Source organism: Entelurus aequoreus, linkage group LG12, assembly GCF_033978785.1.
Source record: "Entelurus aequoreus isolate RoL-2023_Sb linkage group LG12, RoL_Eaeq_v1.1, whole genome shotgun sequence".
NCBI classification, from domain to species: Eukaryota; Metazoa; Chordata; class Actinopteri; order Syngnathiformes; family Syngnathidae; genus Entelurus; species Entelurus aequoreus.
The window spans coordinates 69,788,522-69,807,848 of NC_084742.1; the positions used below are offsets into that span (position 1 = coordinate 69,788,522).

The 19,327-nt window shown below is 41.6% G+C and overlaps 1 protein-coding gene across 2 annotated transcripts in view; it reads left to right on the forward strand.

Moving 5' to 3' along the window:
* The window catches only part of pphln1 (periphilin 1), a 30,161-nt gene extending 10,893 nt beyond the window's left edge, over positions 1–19,268 (forward strand). For both annotated transcript variants that reach the window (XM_062066562.1, XM_062066564.1), the window contains exons 7-10: positions 2,641–2,813; positions 6,063–6,118; positions 14,288–14,428; positions 18,690–19,268. In XM_062066562.1, the coding sequence (XP_061922546.1) occupies positions 2,641–2,813; positions 6,063–6,118; positions 14,288–14,428; positions 18,690–18,962 (643 nt within the window). In that variant the 3' untranslated portion in view covers positions 18,963–19,268. The remainder of the gene's footprint in view (positions 1–2,640; positions 2,814–6,062; positions 6,119–14,287; positions 14,429–18,689) is intronic.
* The last annotated feature ends 59 nt before the right edge of the window (positions 19,269–19,327 follow it).

Here is a 19,327-nt window from a genome sequence, read left to right on the forward strand (position 1 = left end):
TAATAGTTAAAACAAATTTACATTATTGCAATCAGTTGATAAAACATTGTCCTTTACAATTATAAAAGCTTTTTACAAAAATCTACTACTCTGCTTGCCTGTCAGCAGACTGGGGTAGATCCTGCTGAAATCTATGTATTCCATGAATAGAGAATCCTTTTGAATCGGGAAAAAATCGTTTTTGAATCGAGAATCGTGTTGAATTGAAAACAAATCGATTTTGAATCGAATCGTGACCCCAAGAGTAGATATTGAATCGAATCGTGGGACACCCTAAGATTCACAGCCCTACTAGTTACTATGGTAATCTAATTAGTTACTATGGTAATGTAAGTCTCACAGCAGCTCAGACGAGGCACCAAGCAGTGTGGGTGGGGAGTGTTTCCCCAGAGTGTTTCCAGGGCAGCCAGCCTGAAATGCGGGTGTCAGGGACGGACGCGGAAGAAGATTTAATGATGTATCAGGTTGTAGGTGGGGTTTATTTTTTTACCCTTCGCGTTCATAACTGAGCTACTGTGTTGAACAATTTACCTTGTGGATCATTAAAGTTTGTCTAAGTCTAAGTCTAATATTTCGCAGTGTTTGTTGCATTTTTGTCGCGTTTCGTTTGATTGTAAAATACAGGTAAAAGCCAGTAAATTAGAACATTTTGAAAAACTTGATTTATTTCAGTAATTGCATTCAAAAGGTGTAACTTGTACATTATATTTATTCATTGCACACAGACTGATGCATTCAAATGTTTATTTCATTTAATTTTGATGATTTGAAGCGGCAACAAATGAAAATCCAAAATTCCGTGTGTCACAAAATTAGAATATTACTTAAGGCTAATACAAAAAAGGGATTTTTAGAAATGTTGGCCAACTGAAAAGTATGAAAATGAAAAATATGAGCATGTACAATACTCAATACTTGGTTGGAGCTCCTTTTGCCTCAATTACTGCGTTAATGCGGCGTGGCATGGAGTCCATGGGTTTCTGGCACTGCTCAGGTGTTATGAGAGCCCAGGTTGCTCTGATAGTGGCCTTCAACTCTTCTGCGTTTTTGGGTCTGGCATTCTGCATCTTCCTTTTCACAATACCCCACAGATTTTCTATGGGGCTAAGGTCAGGGGAGTTGGCGGGCCAATTTAGAACAGAAATACCATGGTCCATAAACCAGGCACGGGTAGATTTTGCGCTGTGTGCAGGCGCCAAGTCCTGTTGGAACTTGAAATCTCCATCTCCATAGAGCAGGTCAGCAGCAGGAAGCATGAAGTGCTCTAAAACTTGCTGGTAGACGGCTGCGTTGACCCTGGATCTCAGGAAACAGAGTGGACCGACACCAGCAGATGACATGGCACCCCAAACCATCACTGATGGTGGAAACTTTACACTAGACTTCAGGCAACGTGGATCCTGTGCCTCTCCTGTCTTCCTCCAGACTCTGGGACCTCGATTTCCAAAGGAAATGCAAAATTTGCTTTCGTTTCCACCATCAGTGATGGTTTGGGGTGCCATGTCATCTGCTGGTGTCGGTCCACTCTGTTTCCTGAGATCCAGGGTCAACGCAGCCGTCTACCAGCAAGTTTTAGAGCACTTCATGCTTCCTGCTGCTGACCTGCTCTATGGAGATGGAGATTTCAAGTTCCAACAGGACTTGGCGCCTGCACACAGCGCAAAATCTACCCGTGCCTGGTTTACGGACCATGGTATTTCTGTTCTAAATTGGCCCGCCAACTCCCCTGACCTTAGCCCCATAGAAAATCTGTGGGGTATTGTGAAAAGGAAGATGCAGAATGCCAGACCCAAAAACGCAGAAGAGTTGAAGGCCACTATCAGAGCAACCTGGGCTCTCATAACACCTGAGCAGTGCCAGAAACTCATCGACTCCATGCCACGCCGCATTAACGCAGTAATTGAGGCAAAAGGAGCTCCAACCAAGTATTGAGTATTGTACATGCTCATATTTTTCATTTTCATACTTTTCAGTTGGCCAACATTTCTAAAAATCCCTTTTTTGTATTAGCCTTAAGTAATATTCTAATTTTGTGACACACGGAATTTTGGATTTTCATTTGTTGCCACTTCAAATCATCAAAATTTAATGAAATAAACATTTGAATGCATCAGTCTGTGTGCAATGAATAAATATAATGTACAAGTTACACCTTTTGAATGCAATTACTGAAATAAATCAAGTTTTTCAAAATATTCTAATTTACTGGCTTTTACCTGTATATCGATCGAGAGGGTGTGTGACGTTCATGTTGTCAATATTCAATGTTTTATCGTTCATAGTTAATATTGTAAATCCCACATTCTTTATTTTCATGTACATTCTGGGTGTCTCATTCAGTAAAAAAAAATTAAATTCCATTCTGTTTTTTAAAGCGGTCTGTCATAACGGTTTTAACATTCAATCAGACATTATTGTGAGGTTTTGTATTACTGTTCCTGTTTTTTTTCTCTAAATTTGGCCCCCCGAGTCAAAATAATTGCCCAGGCCTGCTTTAAAGGTCTGCATGCTGATTCCGCTCCTCATGCTGGATGGCAGCATTGTACCTTGTTGGCATCAAAGTGCAACTTTTGGATTCACATGTTTGCTCAAAGCCTTTTTTTTTTTTTTTTTTAATGATTCTTCTCTCGGCTATGTCAGGGAGGACCGAGACCACTTCCGGAGGAAGGCGCCTCCCTTCCCTCCCCCAAGAGAGCGCTCTCCTGCACGCCGCGACTCTGCCCGCTCCCCCCACAGCCGCTCGGGCTCCAGCGTCAGCAGCAGAGGCTACTCTCCCGATCGGGCCAAAAGCCTCCTGTTCCCTTCACAGCAAGGCAAGCGTATGTCAGATTGCTGAATGCTGACACCTCCATTTCTTTAATGCGCCGCTCAGCACAAGGCTTTTAGCCAGGTTTGGGGTAAACTATAATTAGCCGGGTAATTAGATGCGATTTGCGGATATTGTCAAAACACATTACCAAACCATCCTCAAATGTAAACACAATTCACGCATCTGGTTGAAAACAAACAAAAAACAACAACTATATAAATATGAATTCTCATTTCTCATCATCTGGCTCACTGGCTTTTCAGGTGTGGATGGTTCAGAGGGGCACATTGGTCTTACTGAGCACCTCTGGGGGGCGCTCTTTCCTCACAGTGGACATGATACGGGTCTGTACTTGAGCATTGTAAACAAGATTAAACCTGGGTGACGGCAGTAAGAAAACATTTATGGTTCGGTTTGAACAAAGTAAACTATTTTGGCCTAAAATGCTGTAAAAAACAGGAGAATAGAATTTCCTGCAGCAAAGTTCTAATGATGCAGACTCTGTCACCCAGGTCTTTCAAGAGAAGGTTCTGTCATCGAGGTATCTAGAGGTGAAGTTAGTATCTAGTCCCTCTTTGTTTTTTTCGGAGATACTTAAGCACTTGATGCAGTTCTTCCTTTTCAGGGAAAATAAGAAAGTATGTTATCAGAAAAAAAATGACATTTTAAAGGGGACCTATCATGCAAAATCAGTGTTTCCCACCTATTGGTACCTGTTGTGTGTTTGGGATCTGCATAAGTCCCGAAAACCGTGGAGACATTGCGGTCATAAAACAATGTTGCCTTCCTTCATACTTCCAGGAAACAAGCTGTCGTTTTTGCCGTGTGTCACGTCAGCAGATTATAGTAGTAAGAGTTTTCCCCATAGTGCTTTACGCGTGTCTGCACTGCATTGTAGTCCGCACTGTAGTCCATAAGCTTCCTATTTTTTTCTATCGTCTTAGTATGGGGCAGACTGGCTCGTACATGCACATGCATCCTCCACTGTTGCCCTTTCTAAGACATAATAGCGTATATTCGAACTTAATCTGTCAGTAGACTCGCGATAGAAGCGCTAAAAAACACAACAAAAGGCTTTAAAAACACCAACATACGGTGCATCCGGAAGGTAGTCATTGCGTCACATTTTCCACAATTTATAAGGTTACAGCCTTATTCCAAAATGCAATAAATAAATGTTTGTCCTCAAAATTCTACACCTAATACAACATAATTACCTTGTGAAGTTTTTTAGTTTTGCAGACTGGCTCGTACATGCACATGCATCCTCCACTGTTGCCCTTACCAATACAAAATAGCGTATAGTTCCAACTTAATCTGTCAGTAGACTCGCGATAGAAGCGCTAAAAAACACAACAAAAGGCCTTAAAAACACCAACATACGGTGCATCCGGAAGGTATTCACAGTGCGTAACTTTTCCACAATTTATAAGGTTACAGCCTTATTCCAAAATGCAATAAATAAATGTTTGTCCTCAAAATTCTACACCCAATACAACATAATTACCTTGTGAAGTTTTTTAGTTTTGCAGACTGGCTCGTACATGCACATGCATCCTCCGCTGTTGCCCTTACCAATACAAAATAGCGTATAGTTCCAACTTAATCTGTCAGTAGACTCGCGATAGAAGCGCTAAAAAACACAACAAAAGGCTTTAAAAACACCAACATACGGTGCACCCGGAAGGTATTCACAGTGCTTCACTTTTTCCACAATTTATAAGGTTACAGCCTTATTCCAAAATGCAATAAATAAATGTTTGTCCTCAAAATTCTACACCCAATACAACATATTTACATTGTGAAGTTTTTTAGTTTTGCAGACTGGCTCGTACATGCACATGCATCCTCCACTGTTGGCCTTTCTAAGACAAAATAGCGTATAGTTCCAACTTAATCTGTCAGTAGACTCGCGATAGAAGCGCTAAAAAAACACTACAAAAGGCTTTAAAAACACCAACATACGGTGCATCCGGAAGGTATTCACAGTGCTTCACTTTTTCCACAATTTATAAGGTTACAGCCTTATTCCAAAATGCAATAAATAAATGTTTGTCCTCAAAATTCTACACCAATACAACATATTTACATTGTGAAGTTTTTTAGTTTTGCAGACTGGCTCGTACATGCACGTGCATCCTCCACTGTTGCCCTTACCAATACAAAATAGCGTATAGTTCCAACTTAATCTGTCAGTAGACTCGCGATGGAAGTGCAAAAAAATATAACAAAGACGGCACTGAGAAGACGCTGTCAAAGTGGAGGCACGTAAATAAGACCGCCCACAAAACGGCGCATCCTAAAGAAATGGTCAGAAAGCGGCTTGAAAATGGTCTGTAAAACATAATTTATGCAAAATTTTGACCAAAGAACCACCATTACATGTTATGTATCCCACAAAAAAGTGTTTTAACTGTAGAAAAAAATCATAATATGACCCCTTTAAGTCCTATAATGCTATGTAGGTTATTTTTCTTCTGTAATATTGATGCAAGTACTGAAGTATCTCCTCATGTGCATGTTGCAGTTATGTAGAATAATTTCCCAACCGCCTTTTTTCCAACGCTCTATGAATGTGTATAACTTATTCATCCAAATGTAGGTGATTTTTTTACAGTCAGGCAATGCCTTTAAAGAAAACCCAACCACTCTAAGGACTATTTGTTTGCATTATTGCTCTCAAACACACCCGAAAAAGAAAAAGACAAAGGGAATTAAAATAATGGGATAATAAGGGAGGTGAGGTTACATTCACAGAATTTTTTTCCTGAGGTCACAATCGTTAAACTTAACCTGCAAGGTAACGTGAGAGTGACTGAGCGCGTTCTCTAATGCATCCGACAGACACTTTTTTGTTGTTGGGGCTCATAAACATGCCACCAGGTCGTGTGTGGCGACTCAGAGGGCACAGCTTGGATGCCTGATGGATATTCCTGAAGGCAAGCGAGGAGTTATTTGGCCAGAAAGCCTTGACTGTTGCAGACTAGAATAAATAAGAAGTGATTGAGAGTGGACGTGCGTTCAGTTGCTGATAACATCGATAGAGAGTGGAAGTGTACATTCCAGGGAAGTCCACCAGTGAAGTTTGGAGTGCTGTAGCCAACGTGCTAATTCTTGTTCTTAACGTTGTTACCTTGAACAATATATTTTCCATCATCCAGCCTCTCACTGCCGTACTCCTTTTTTCCGTGTCCCCTTTTTTTAATGTCCTTGTTTATTTCTCATGAGCGTATCCTTTTTATTTGACTTTCAGAAAAAATCCCGGGTCTCTCGAGAGAGGGCTCCCCGCACAGCGCGACGTCAAACAAGGTGAGTGTGCATTGCTGTCCAGCACACTGCATCTGGACCTTCTTAAATGTTGTCTTGCTAATAAGTGTTTAGTCCCCTTGAAGTATGTTAATGGGTTTCAAAGTGGCCCTCACGCGGAGCATAAAATCCATGAGGCCAGGGCTTTGTTTACCTGCCGTGTAAGCAGACTTCAGTCACAGGGACTCGTGAAGGAGGCGAGCTCGAGTGTCACCAGAAATCCAACTTGTATTCTTTTCCTTTTTTAAAAAAAAAAAACCTTTACTGTTCTTAAAGACGCTGTATATTGACTGGAGCAGCTTTGTAAATAATCGGTTTGCCGATATCGCCCATCCCCATCATTGCAGCTGGAGGTTAAATGGAATCAGATGTGACCGGCTCGGCCACCCAGAAGTGAAGACGCTAAACACATTAGCCAGACTCATAACTTTATCATTGGATCTTGGCCACAAAGCTAAAAGAAGGCTCCCTATGGAACATGAGTTGGACGACTGCTTCCTGGTCTGACTGGATGGGATTGCGCGTTCTTTAAAGCCATTACTCTGCATAGGAAATTAGAGAATGCAACATGGATGCCTGGTCCTTTTCTGCAGGAACCATGCTATGAAAGTCCCACCTCTCCAAATGGCGTACTCCCACTAGGCCAATAATACTGGGCTTGATCCCACTTCATACATCAAGTTTTAATGTTTCCAACAGGACTGCAGGCTCTCTTTTGCCTGGGTTTTACACGGTGCCATCGTCTAATTTGCATAATTGGCCATGACACACATGCATGTAATTTTTTTTTAAAGTAAAAAGTTATCCGTATTTAAAGTAAAAATCTTTTTGTTATTACTAAAGATGCACAATGTTTTTTCTTCAAGCCAATACTGACATGCCTCTCAAGACCGATATTTTATCGACAGCTATTATTTTTCAAATTTACGGTATATTTTACTGCAGTTTGTGCAGACCTGTCAAACCTTCTGGAAACGACAGGAACAAACCAGCAGCAGGCGTTTTCCGAGGCTTTAAGAACACCAACATACTGTGCACCCGGAAGGTATTCACAGTGGTTCACTTTTTCCACAATGTCTTAGGTTAAAGCCTTATTCCAAAATGCAATAATTACATTTTTGTCATCAAAATTCTACACACAATACAACATAATTACAATTAAGTTTTTTTTAGTTTTTTTTTTTACATTGCAATTGTATTAAAACTTAAAAACTCACATGTACATAAGTAGTCACAGCATTTGTGCAATACTTTTTTGATGCATCTTTGGCAGCAATTACAGCCTGAAGTATGGCACACCTATCTTTCGCCCATTTATCTTTGACCTTTCCTTTTCAAGCTCCATCAGGTTGGATGGGAAGTGTTTGTTTTCATCCAGGATGTCTCTGTACATTGCTGCATTAATCTATCCTGACTGGTATCCCAGTTCCTGCCGCTGAAAAACACCCCCACAGCATGATGCTGCCACCACCATGCTTTACTTTAGGGATGGTATTGGCCTGGTGATGAGCGGTGCCTGGTTTCCTCCAAACATGATGCCTGGTATTCACACCAAGTAGATACATTTTAGTCTCATCAGGCCAGAGAATTGTGTTTCTCATATTCTGAGAGTTATTTAGGTGCATTTTGGCAAACTTATTGCTAAGAAATGGCTTCTTTCTGGCCACTATACCATACAGGCCTGACTGTTGGTTTGCTGCAGAGATGGTTGTCCTTCTGGAAGGTTCTCCTCTCTCCACAGAGGAATGCTGTAGTTCTGACAGAGTGACCATCAGGTTCTTGGTCACCTCCCTGACTAGACTAAGATGGAGCTTGATCATGCTTGCCAACCCTCCCGTTTTTAGCGGGAGAATCCCGGTATTCAGCGCCTCTCCCGACAACCTCCCGGCAGAGATTTTCTCCCGACAAACTCCCGGTATTCAGCCGGAGCTGGAGGCCACGCCCTCTCCAGCTCAATGCGGACCTGAGACTGAGTGGGGACAGCCTGTTCTCACCGCTTTCCCACAATATAAACAGCTTGCCTGCCCAATGACGTCATAACATCTAGGGCTTTTAGAGAGTAGAGTGCACAACTGCGCACACAACAAGGAGACGTTCGAAGGGGAAGGTGTATGTTGCCTGTAAATATGTAGAACAGACTTCTCCATTGAACACGGTGGCCGAAATGATATACTCATCATGAACGGAGAAGTTAAACAGGACAATACTGCCATCTAATGGATAGCCACCGGAACACTGAAATTCAAGTATTTCTTTTATGTAAATAAAAAAAAAAAATATATATATATATATATATGAAATACTCGAGTTGGTGAATTCTAGCTGTAAATAACCACGCCCCCGCCCCCAACCACCCCACCCCCTACCCCCCACCTCCCGATATTGGAGGTCTCAAGGTTGGCAAGTATGAGCTTGATTGGTGTGCCAAGCTTGTGGCATCTTATTCAAATAGACTTGAGGCTGTAATTGCTGCCAAAAGGTGCATCAACAAAGTATCGAGCAAAAGCTGTGAATACCTAATGTACATTTATTTTTAATCAATAAAAAAAATCACATTATCATTATTGGGTATTGTCGGTCGAATTTTGAGAACAAAAATGAACTCATTCCAATTTAGAGAAAGGCTGCAACATAACAAAATGTGGAAAAAGAGAAATTCTGTGAATACTTTCCGGATGCACTGTAGCAATGCTGGCATTTCAGGTGGCTAATATGGTTCGATGTGTTGAAGCTCGATGTTTTTTCCACCCTCGCTGAATGTGTGCCGAACCTTTAGTGAAAATGGAATGCGTATAGTATTTCTCTCGGTCAGTCAAGAGGACCAAAAAATCGTTAACACGTTTGAATGCATTGAGCTCAGGGGGCGTTCACGACGGGCTTACAGTATGGCACGTAGGAGAAAAGAAGCGCTTGATTTGGTCACTCTTACGTACTTACAGCATAATACGGGTAATCTTACCTCATTGGAGCATTGTTTTTTCCCCCCGATATTGGAACTATTCTTTGAGGTTTGACTTTATAAGTCCTCAAATTTGCCTTGTATTTATTGTGCACCACTAGTTATTAGTATCAACATGTGAGCTTTTTCTCGTTGCATTCTGCCATCACCAGATGCGTATGAGCTATATCAGGCCTAGGCAATTATTTTGACTCTGTGGGCCAAATTTAGAGAAAAAAATGTGTCTGGAGGCCGGTATATCTGATTTTTAGGAACACTAATACAAAAACTCACTAAAATGTCTGATTGAATGCTAAAAACGTTATGACAGACCGCCTTAAAAAACGTAATGGAATTTTTAATTTTTTTACTGAATGAGACACAGAATGTACATGAAAATAAAGAATGCGGGATTTACAATATTAACTATGAACGATAAAACACTGAATATTAACAACATATGAGTGGCACACCCCCTCTCAATCGACATATTTTACAATCAAGCGATGTAATTTGCCCTCTGGGATTAATAAAGTACTTCTGAGTACTTCTGAACACAAAAAAATGCAACAAATGCAGCGAAATATGAACGTGAAGGGTAAAAAAAACCCTACCTACAATCTGATACATCTGATGTATCACTAAGCTTTAGAACTTTGTTGTAATAATCTCCTTTTGTGTCTGCCCCTGACACCCGCATTTCAGGCTGGCCGCTCTGGAAACACTCTGTGGAAATGCTCCCCACCCACACTGCTTGGTGCCTCGTCTGAGCTGCTGTGACGTAGATTACCATAGTAACTAATTAGATTACCATAGTAACTAGTAGATCAGGCAAAAGCGCAGATTCCAACCATTGAGATACTTTGTATAGTTCAAGACTTACGGTCATTTGAAAACATCACTGCACATCATAATGGCAGCTACACTTTCCATCTTAAAGATCTAAAATAAATATTTGGAGTGTCTGGCGGGCCAGATTGAAAAGCTTAACGGGCCGCATGTGGCCCCCGGGCCTTAAATTTCCCAGCTCTGAGCTATATTAAGAAGTGGAGTTAGGATTCATGACGCCACCCAACAAGCAGTGCCGAATCCATTTGTCCAAATTAATTTGTAAGGAGTTGCGTTAAATTATTGAATGTATGTGAAACACTGAGTTTTACTAGTGTGAGAGTGTTCATTTAATGCACAAATTGTATACACTTTGAAGGTTGGGCTAGCGCACGATTGCATGCACATGTACAGTACAGGCCAAAAGTTTGAACACACCTTCTCATTTCAATGCGTTTTCGTTATTTTCATGACTATTTACATTGTAGATTGTCACTGAAGGCATCAAAACTATGACACCTGTGAAATGAAAACCCTTTTCAGGCGACTACCTCTTGAAGCTCATCGAGAGAATGCCAAGTGTGTGCAAAACGGTAATCAGAGCAAAGGGTGGCTATTTTGAAGAAACTAGAATATAAAACATGTTTTCAGTTATTTCACCTTTTTTTGTTAAGTACATAACTCCACCTGTGTTCATTCATAGTTTTGATGCCTTCAGTGACAATCTACAATGTAAATAGTCATGAAAATTAAGAAAAGCCATTGAATGAGAAGGTGTGTCCAAACTTTTGGCTTGTACTGTACATAGCCAAGTCATAGAATGACTGTACTGCGATTGCTCCTCGTAATACCGATAACATTGACAATTCAGAATGGAAATGGAAAAAAACAAAACCTCTACTACCCTTTTAGAATGAACAAATTCACGACTAGAAATAATCCACCAAATCTAGTGTTCAAGTGACTGCACAAGCAAACAGGCTGAAGTACAGATGCTCAGTTTGAGCATTTGTACGACTATGCCCTTACTCGCAGTGTTTGATCTCGGCCGTGTTCTGGGGGCACAAACCCATAACCTTTTGACAGGATGAAAGGCCTGTGCTGTGCCCCCAGTAAAGCATACACTAATGGCCCCCCCAGCACACACGCCAGCAAGGTTTCTGCAGCCATCCTACATCGAACACACCAAAAATCCGATTGTGTGCCAGCTTTTTCGAACCGTGCATGAGCTGAATGGTCACCAAAAGGTTTTAGTGAAATGACCTAATGATGGATTATTACAGTCTGTAAGGACTATGACAAGTCTGAGATCCACAGCAGATGATATGGAATTGGTTGCTGGGGAGAGAGCAGTTTTCTGGCCAAGTACAGTAATTTAGAGAAGTTGTAAAATATGTATCGCTGTCCTAAGGTAGCTTAGTACCACATAATTTCTGAAACTGTAGATCAAAGTTTCCCCTCTTTTTAATTTGTCATCTTGGGTGGTGCCAGTCGGTGTAATAAAGGATTCTGACAGGGATATTTTTTCATTCTGGACAACAAGGCTATGGAATTGCACAACCACACACACTGAACTTCTCGTTGGCATAGCCTCGGGAAGAAAACTGGAATAGATTCCCAACTGCTTGGAATATCTTTCCCCAGTCATCTATAGAACTAATGTGATTCTCTCCATAGCCCGATTCATTGAATGTATAAGTAGACTTCAGTCATGGCTGGGTGGGTCGCTCCCTGGCCTTCAATCTTGTATGTTGTCAGGAAACGAGGAGGATTGGAAGTTGGCCCCGTTTCTTACTATTGCTTTTTCTCTTGGCTTGCATAACAAGCATTCAGCCCACCTATTGCATTGAAAATGGCTGCATTGTACTGTGTTGTAGACCAAATGAAGGCATGCGCATGAATATTTTTGGCACATGAAGAGGCAAACCTTAATAAGCTGCGAAGCAAAATTTCGCAGGGCAGTGAAGATAATTGGGAGACAAAAATGCAAAATTTTACCAAAATTACGACCGGAGCTACAAACCCCATTTCCATATGATTTAGGAAATGGTGTTAGATGTAAATATAAACGGAATACAATGATTTGCAAATCATTTTCAAGCCATATTCAGTTGAATGCACTACAAAGACAACATATTTGATGTTCAAACTCATAAACTTTATTTTTTTTTTGCAAATAATAATTCACTTGGAATTTCATGGCTGCAACACGTGCCAAAGTAGTTGGGAAAGGGCATGTTCACCACTGTGTTACATGGCCTTTCCTTTTAACAACACTCAGCAAACGTTTGGGAACTGAGGAGACACATTTTTCAAGCTTCTCAGGTAGAATTCTTTCCCATTCTTGCTTGATGTACAGCTTAAGTTGTTCAACAGTCCGGGGGTCTCCCTTCTGCTATTTTAGGCTTCATAATGCGCCACACATTTTCAATGGGAGACAGGTCTGGACTACAGGCAGGCCAGTCTAGTACCCGCACTCTTTTACTACGAAGCCACGTTGATGTAACACGTGGCTTGGCATTGTCTTGCTGAAATAAGCAGGGGCGTCCATGGTAACATTGCTTGGATGGCAACATATGTTGCTCCAAAACCTGTATGTACCTTTCAGCATTAATGGTGCCTTCACAGATGTGTAAGTTACCCATGTCTTGGGCACTAATACACCCCCATACCATCACACATGCTGGCTTTTCAACTTTGCACCTGTAACAATCCGGATGGTTCTTTCCTCTTTGGTCCGGAGGACACGACGTCCACAGTTTCCAAAAACAATTTGAAATGTGGACACGTCAGACCACAGAACACTTTTCCACTTTGTATCAGTCCATCTTAGATGAGCTCAGGCCCAGCGAAGCCGACGGCGTTTCTGGGTGTTGTTGATAAACTGTTTTCGCCTTGCATAGGAGAGTTTTAACTTGCACTTACAGATGTAGCGACCAACTGTAGTTACTGACTGTAGGTTTCTGAAGTGTTCCTGAACCCATGTGGTGATATCCTTTACACACTGATGTCGCTCGTTGATGCAGTACAGCCTGAGGGATGGAAGGTCACGGGCTTAGCTGCTTACGTGCAGTGATTTCTCCAGATTCTCTGAACCCTTTGATGATATTACGGAGCGTAGATGGTGAAATCCCTAAATTCCTTGCAATAGCTGCTTGAGAAAGGTTTTTCTTAAACTGTTCAACAATTTGCTCAGGCATTTGTTGACAAAGTGGTGACCCTCGCCCCATCCTTGTTTGTGAATGACTGAGCATTTCATGGAATCTACTTTTATACCCAATCATGGCACCCACCTGTTCCCAATTAGCCTGTTCACCTGTGGGATGTTCCAAATAAGTGTTTGATGAGCATTCCTCAACTTTATCAGTATTTATTGCCACCTTTCCCAACTTCTTTGTCACGTGTTGCTGCCATCAAATTCTAAAGTTAATTAGTATTTGCAAAAAAAAAAAAGTTTATCAGTTTGAACATCAAATATGTTGTCTTTGTAGCATATTCAACTGCATATGGGTTGAAAATTATTTGCAAAATTCATTGTATTCCGTTTATATTTACATCTAACACAATTTCCCAACTCATATGGAAACGGGGTTTGTACATTAAATATGATTTTGTTGCTTCCAGGCATGCTAAACATCTGTAAAAAAAACTCTTGTGGATGTACTACCAGTCTGTGGTTGCCAGTGTTCTGTACTACATGGTAGTGTGCTGGGGGGGGGCAGTACATCTAAGAAGGACAGCTCCAGACTGGAGAAACTGATCAGGCGGGTCGGTTCTACGATCGGAATAAAACTGAACTCACTGGTGACGGTGGCAGAGAAGAGGACTGTGGAAAAACTAGTGAGCATCCTGGATGATGCCAGTCACCCTCTGCATACCGGTATCAGTAGCCAGAGGAGCCTGTTCAGTGCTAGACTGCTTCATCCCAAGTGCAGGACTAATAGACTCAAAAACTCCTTTGTCCCACACGCCATTAGACTGTATAACTCCTCTCTGGGGGAGAGGGGGGGTACTAGGATGACAGGAGATGCAAAACAATAACAGTGCAATATTTTTTCACAACATGGTCACTACTGCCTAGTTTCTCTTGTTATATTCTTATTTTACTGTTATATTTTTATTCTCATTGTTGCTTTTTATTTTTATTCTTGTAATATTTTTCTATTTTGTTTCCATTTATACCCCCATTATTTACTTTTTACTTTTTAAATTCGATTTCAATTCTGTACACTGCTGCTGGAATTAAAATTTTCCTGAGGGAACTCTCCTGAAGGAATCAATAAAATACTATCCATCTAATGCGGCAACTGTCTTGTGTGCAGCGAGAAGTTCATTGTTCAGTCATTTTAAATGAACGTTTAAAAAGGAACAACGGCATCGTAAATGTTTTTCTTCCTCCTTTTTAGGAAGAGAACCATCCGCCTGAAGGGGAAAAAGAGCAGCCATCAGTGGCTCCCGTCACAGAGGAGAGTCCGAAGGCGTCCACAGACAAATTTCAACAGCGACGATCGCTGGCAATCGCAGCTAAAGTCCAGGAGATTGAAAAGGTATGCAAATGACCCAGGTGGGAAGAGTTGTATTAGTATCTCAAGTTAACTGTAGTATGATAAATACCTTATTAATACATTATACTGTACTGTGTTTACTATAGTACATGTTGCAATACCCAAGCAACCACAACTATGTGCTCTCAAAACATGGACTGTTTCTCTCCACACCGTACTTGCCAACCTTGAGACCTCCAATATCTGGAGTTGGAGGGGGCTTGGTCGGGGGGGTGGGGCGTGGTTGGGGGCGTGGTTATTTACAGCTAGAGTTCACCAACTCGAGTATTTCATATATATATATATATATATATATATATATATATATATATATATATATATATATATATATATATATATATATATATATATATATATATATATATATATATATATATATATATATATTTTATTTACATAAAAGAAATACTTGAATTTCAGTGTTCCGGTGGTATTGTCCTGTTTAACTTCTCCGTTCATGATGAGTATATCATTTCGGCCACCGTGTTCAATGGAGAAGTCTGTTCTACATATTTACAGGCAACATACACCTTCCCCTTCGAACGTCTCCTTGTTGTGTGCGCAGTTGTGCACTCTACTCTCTAAAAGCCCTAGATGTTATGACGTCATAACGTCTGAGGTCCGCATTGAGCTGGAGGGGGCGTGTCCTCCAGCTCCGGCTGAATACCGGGAGTTTGTCGGGAGAAAATCTCTGCCGGGAGGTTGTCGGGAGAGGCGCTGAATACCGGGATTCTCCCGCTAAAAACGGGAGGGTTGGCAAGTATGATCAAGCTCCATCAGGTTGGATGAAATACTTGACTTTCAGTGAATTCTAGCTATATATATATATATATATTTTTTAAAATTTTTATTTACATAGGAAAAGAAAATAAATACTTGAATTTCAGTGTTCCAGTGGCTATCCATTAGATGGCAGTATTGTCCTGTTTAACTTCTCCGTTCATGATGAGTATATCATTTTGGCCGCCATGTCTGTAATTTCCTCGTTCTTCTGCTTCGTCTCCTTGTTGTGTGCGCAGTTGTGCACTCTATAAAAGCCCTAGATGTTATGACGTCTTTGGGCAGGCAAGCTGTTTATATTGTGGGAAAGCGGACGTGAGAACAGGCTGTCCCCACTCAGTCTCAGGTCCGCATTGAGCTGGAGGGGGCGTGGCCTCCAGCTCCGGCTGAATACCGGGACTTTGTCGGGAGAAAATCTCTGCCGGGAGGTTGTCGGGAGAGGCGCTGAATATCGGGATTCTCCCGCTAAAAACGGGAGGGTTGGCAAGTATGCTCCACACAAAAAAAAGTATTTTAACATTTAAAGTTAATAAATGACCTAATTTCCCAGGATTTTCCTATTAACTCTTGTAAACCTCTAATAAGACTCCCTGACTGGAATAATTGCTCATTCTGCCTAACAATAACATGGTTTAAAGTGTTCCCCACAGTGTCTCTGGAAACACTTGGCCCATGCCCCCTCGAACACGAACATTATATACATAAAAAGTTGCAATACAAATACAGTTGACCAGGGCATAGCTCTGTGCATACAATAAACTGAGAGGTCGAGAGAGTTAGAACCACCCCGGGGCTGGAAGTCCCAGCTCGACTGGCCTATCTAATGAGGGCCCTTCCTGCAGCAGCGAGCGCTACCGCTGCTTTACTGGGACCATTAAAACCTGGAGCAGCGTACACCGCACGCTCGCATCAAGCTGCGCCTCAAAAGCCTGCAGGCGCTTGTAACATAGTTGCTGACGCTGCAGATTCAGGCCTGTTTTATAGCCTTCTTTCCAGCCCATCTGTGTGTACCTCTCACTTCGTCGGGGGTTTTATTTCAAAGACACGCTCATTTAAAGAAGTGATTATTACTTCCTCAAATGTTCACTTTATAAATATACCCTCCCAACACCTAAAAAAAAAAGTCCTTGGCTAAGTAACCATCCGTTTTTCATAATTCCACACCCTGCCTACAGAATACTCATTTTCAGGATGTCATACTTCCCAATAGTGTGTCATTTCCTCAGGTGATGTTAACTCTGTAATCACAACTTTCTCGCTGTGAGGGGCTTCATGCCAAAGTGGCTCGCAAAGTAGACAAACCAAGCAGCCACAAAATTGGCTACCATTCCTTTCCCATAATTCAAAGATTATATAGCTGTAGTAACCTTCCCCCTTCCCCTTCATTTTGGATTATTTGTGGTTCGTAGCCGGCACTCACTTCGCACCAGTTTGACAAGTGTGCTGGGATTGTTTGGTTTTTCCAATCTGGTCTAGCCATCTCGCCCTAACACAGTTACTCCTCCAAAGAACCTAAACTTGTCGTTCAGATTTTGAAACTGGGCTTTCCGTCGTCAGCCCAACATCATGGTGGCCTGTGTCTATGTAGCCTTTAAATCAGCCTCACTGAAATTGTACCTCAAGTCTTTCATTAAGTTGACTTTGGTTCTAGTGAGCAACAAGGCGTGGTAAGCAATACACCAGGGGCCGTACTTATCAAGCTTCTTAGAATTACTCCTAAGAAGTCTGCTAAGAGTTGACTTAAGAGTAAATAAATTCTTCGCTGAAAGCTGCACTTAAAAGTTAGTTATCAAGCGTCTTACTCACACTTTCAGCGAAGTGTAGGACTGAATCTTAAGTGTCACACTCAGAGCTGAATTACGACATTACTATGTGCCGTAAACGGAATTTTAGGTGACGTCATTTCTGTGTCCATAGAAATGACCAATCACGGAAGGGAATCCGTTGTCTAAGAATAAAGAAATATCTTGGAAATATTTAAGTGGACAATGGGAGTGTATATTTTGACAATAAACTACAAAATAATACAAAACAAACTAGTCCCCGCCGGCACTCACGCTACCGCTCCCTCTCTTCTGTCGCCCACACACTCACTGACGTCACTCACCTCACGGCCACACACATACGCTACTGTCATAACATTTTCTTTCCAATTCATTAATTAGGCAACTAATTTGAAACTGGTGTGGGTGGCTCTATATATACTAGCCCACTGCAGACACATGCAGAAATCAACAAGGAATCGAAAAGTATTAAATCTGTGACAAAAATAATATCCGCTCCGTCTAAACGATACCGTTTGATCAGCTGCTCGTCATCAAAAAAACAACAACATTGTTCCGTTCCCTGAATGTTCGCGCACGTCTCTCTCGCCTCAGTGCCATCCCCTGCTGGCAACTCCTAACCACTTAAGACACCTCTGAAGGTCTCTTAAATATCGTGGAGAGTAGGAGTGATTCTTAGACTTAAGAACGTTGATAAAAAGCTTTTATTCTTAAGTTTGAGAGTAGGACTAAATTTCGCAAATTCTCAGGACTTAAGTGTAAAATGGCACTCTAAGAAGCTTGATAAGTACGGCCCCAGATCACGTTGTAGTCCTCACGTTCCACGCTCGGACACAAAAGGGTGTTTGATTTCATTTGTTGCACATTCTAAATATATTTTGGCTACCAGGCAGAAGTACAGACATTTTTAGACCGTCCTTTGTTTTCGCTTCAAAGGTGGAAGCAGATCTGAATGCTCTCTTTCTAAAATTGGGTAGGAGAGCCGTCACGCTTTGACGCTCACGTGTACTTCAGCTTCGTTTTAATGTGCAGTCACAATCCAATTTAAAGAAGACTACTAAACTGGGTTGTCTGCCCCACCCGGAGTCAAGAACAACTCTTTTCCTTCCTGTTTGGATTACCGGGGAAGTTATTTATCATACAGAAGGGGTATTTTTAGCTCATTGTTTCGGGGGTCAACTTTCCCTGTATTCAGATGTGCTTTGATCATGCTTGATTGGATACTTCCTGAGATATGCTTATGCAATAATTCCTTCAACATACGGAATGTGGTCATACACTTCTTCTGGACCAATGAAAGAAGGCACCTATGGACGTATTTTGAATGTTCCTGCAACATTTAAAACAATGGTGGCCCCCGGAGACAAAAGCCAAGCTGCCGTTTTATTAGAACTGGAAACCATTTTGCCTGGAAAGGATGGCCCTTTGAGCCTGTAAGTAAAGTATTTGAATTGCTTCTTGTCTTGCCTTCTACAATATAAAGTGCATTTGAAGGAACATGAGAACACCACCATGTTCAGCCTTGGGAGTGTTAAAACGTGCATGGTGAAGGATAAAGCAGGAGGAAAGAATCTTCCCTAAACTCAGGAGTTTCCTTCACAGTGCATCCCAATTTGTACAAAGCTGATTCATTCCTAAAAATGCAGACGATACATTCTATATTCCCTGTTGACTCCCAGGTGTACCGCCAGGACTGTGAAACATTCGGGATGGTGGTGAAGATGTTGGTCGCAAAAGATCCCAACCTGGAGAAGCAGCTTCAAGTCCCTCTCAGGGAGAACCTCGGGGAGATCCGCAAACGTTGCCTTGAGGATGTCAAACACTTTATCGGCGAACTGGACGAGGCAATACGGCAGCCGGAAACCCTGACTTGTGACTCAGCCACGCCTTCTGCTACCCAGAGCAGTCAGAAAGCTTCAAAGACAGCAGCCAATCACAGCTTGATTTACTGACGAACAGGTCTCATAGAACATTGCAGGATTCATTTTGGACCACAGTGGACCGATTGAAAACATTCTGGATCACTGGACACATGTTGGATTTCCGGGATTTTCACTTTCTTTCCAGCACGGGGGTGGGTGTTACCTGGTTAACCAGTGTTAGTTTTGAATCAAGAAGTCATTTTTTTACCTTTCAGTGTTCTGTGTTGAAAGTGTCTGAATTCTACCGGTAAAAAATGTGTGTAATATCTTCAGTTGGGGATTATCAATGTGCATTCTGCCATTTTTCAAATAAATAAATACTTGTTTTGTTGTACGTTTGTGTATGTAAATGTCATTTTGTGGAAGGAGTGCAATTGATGCTGCGAATTACACAC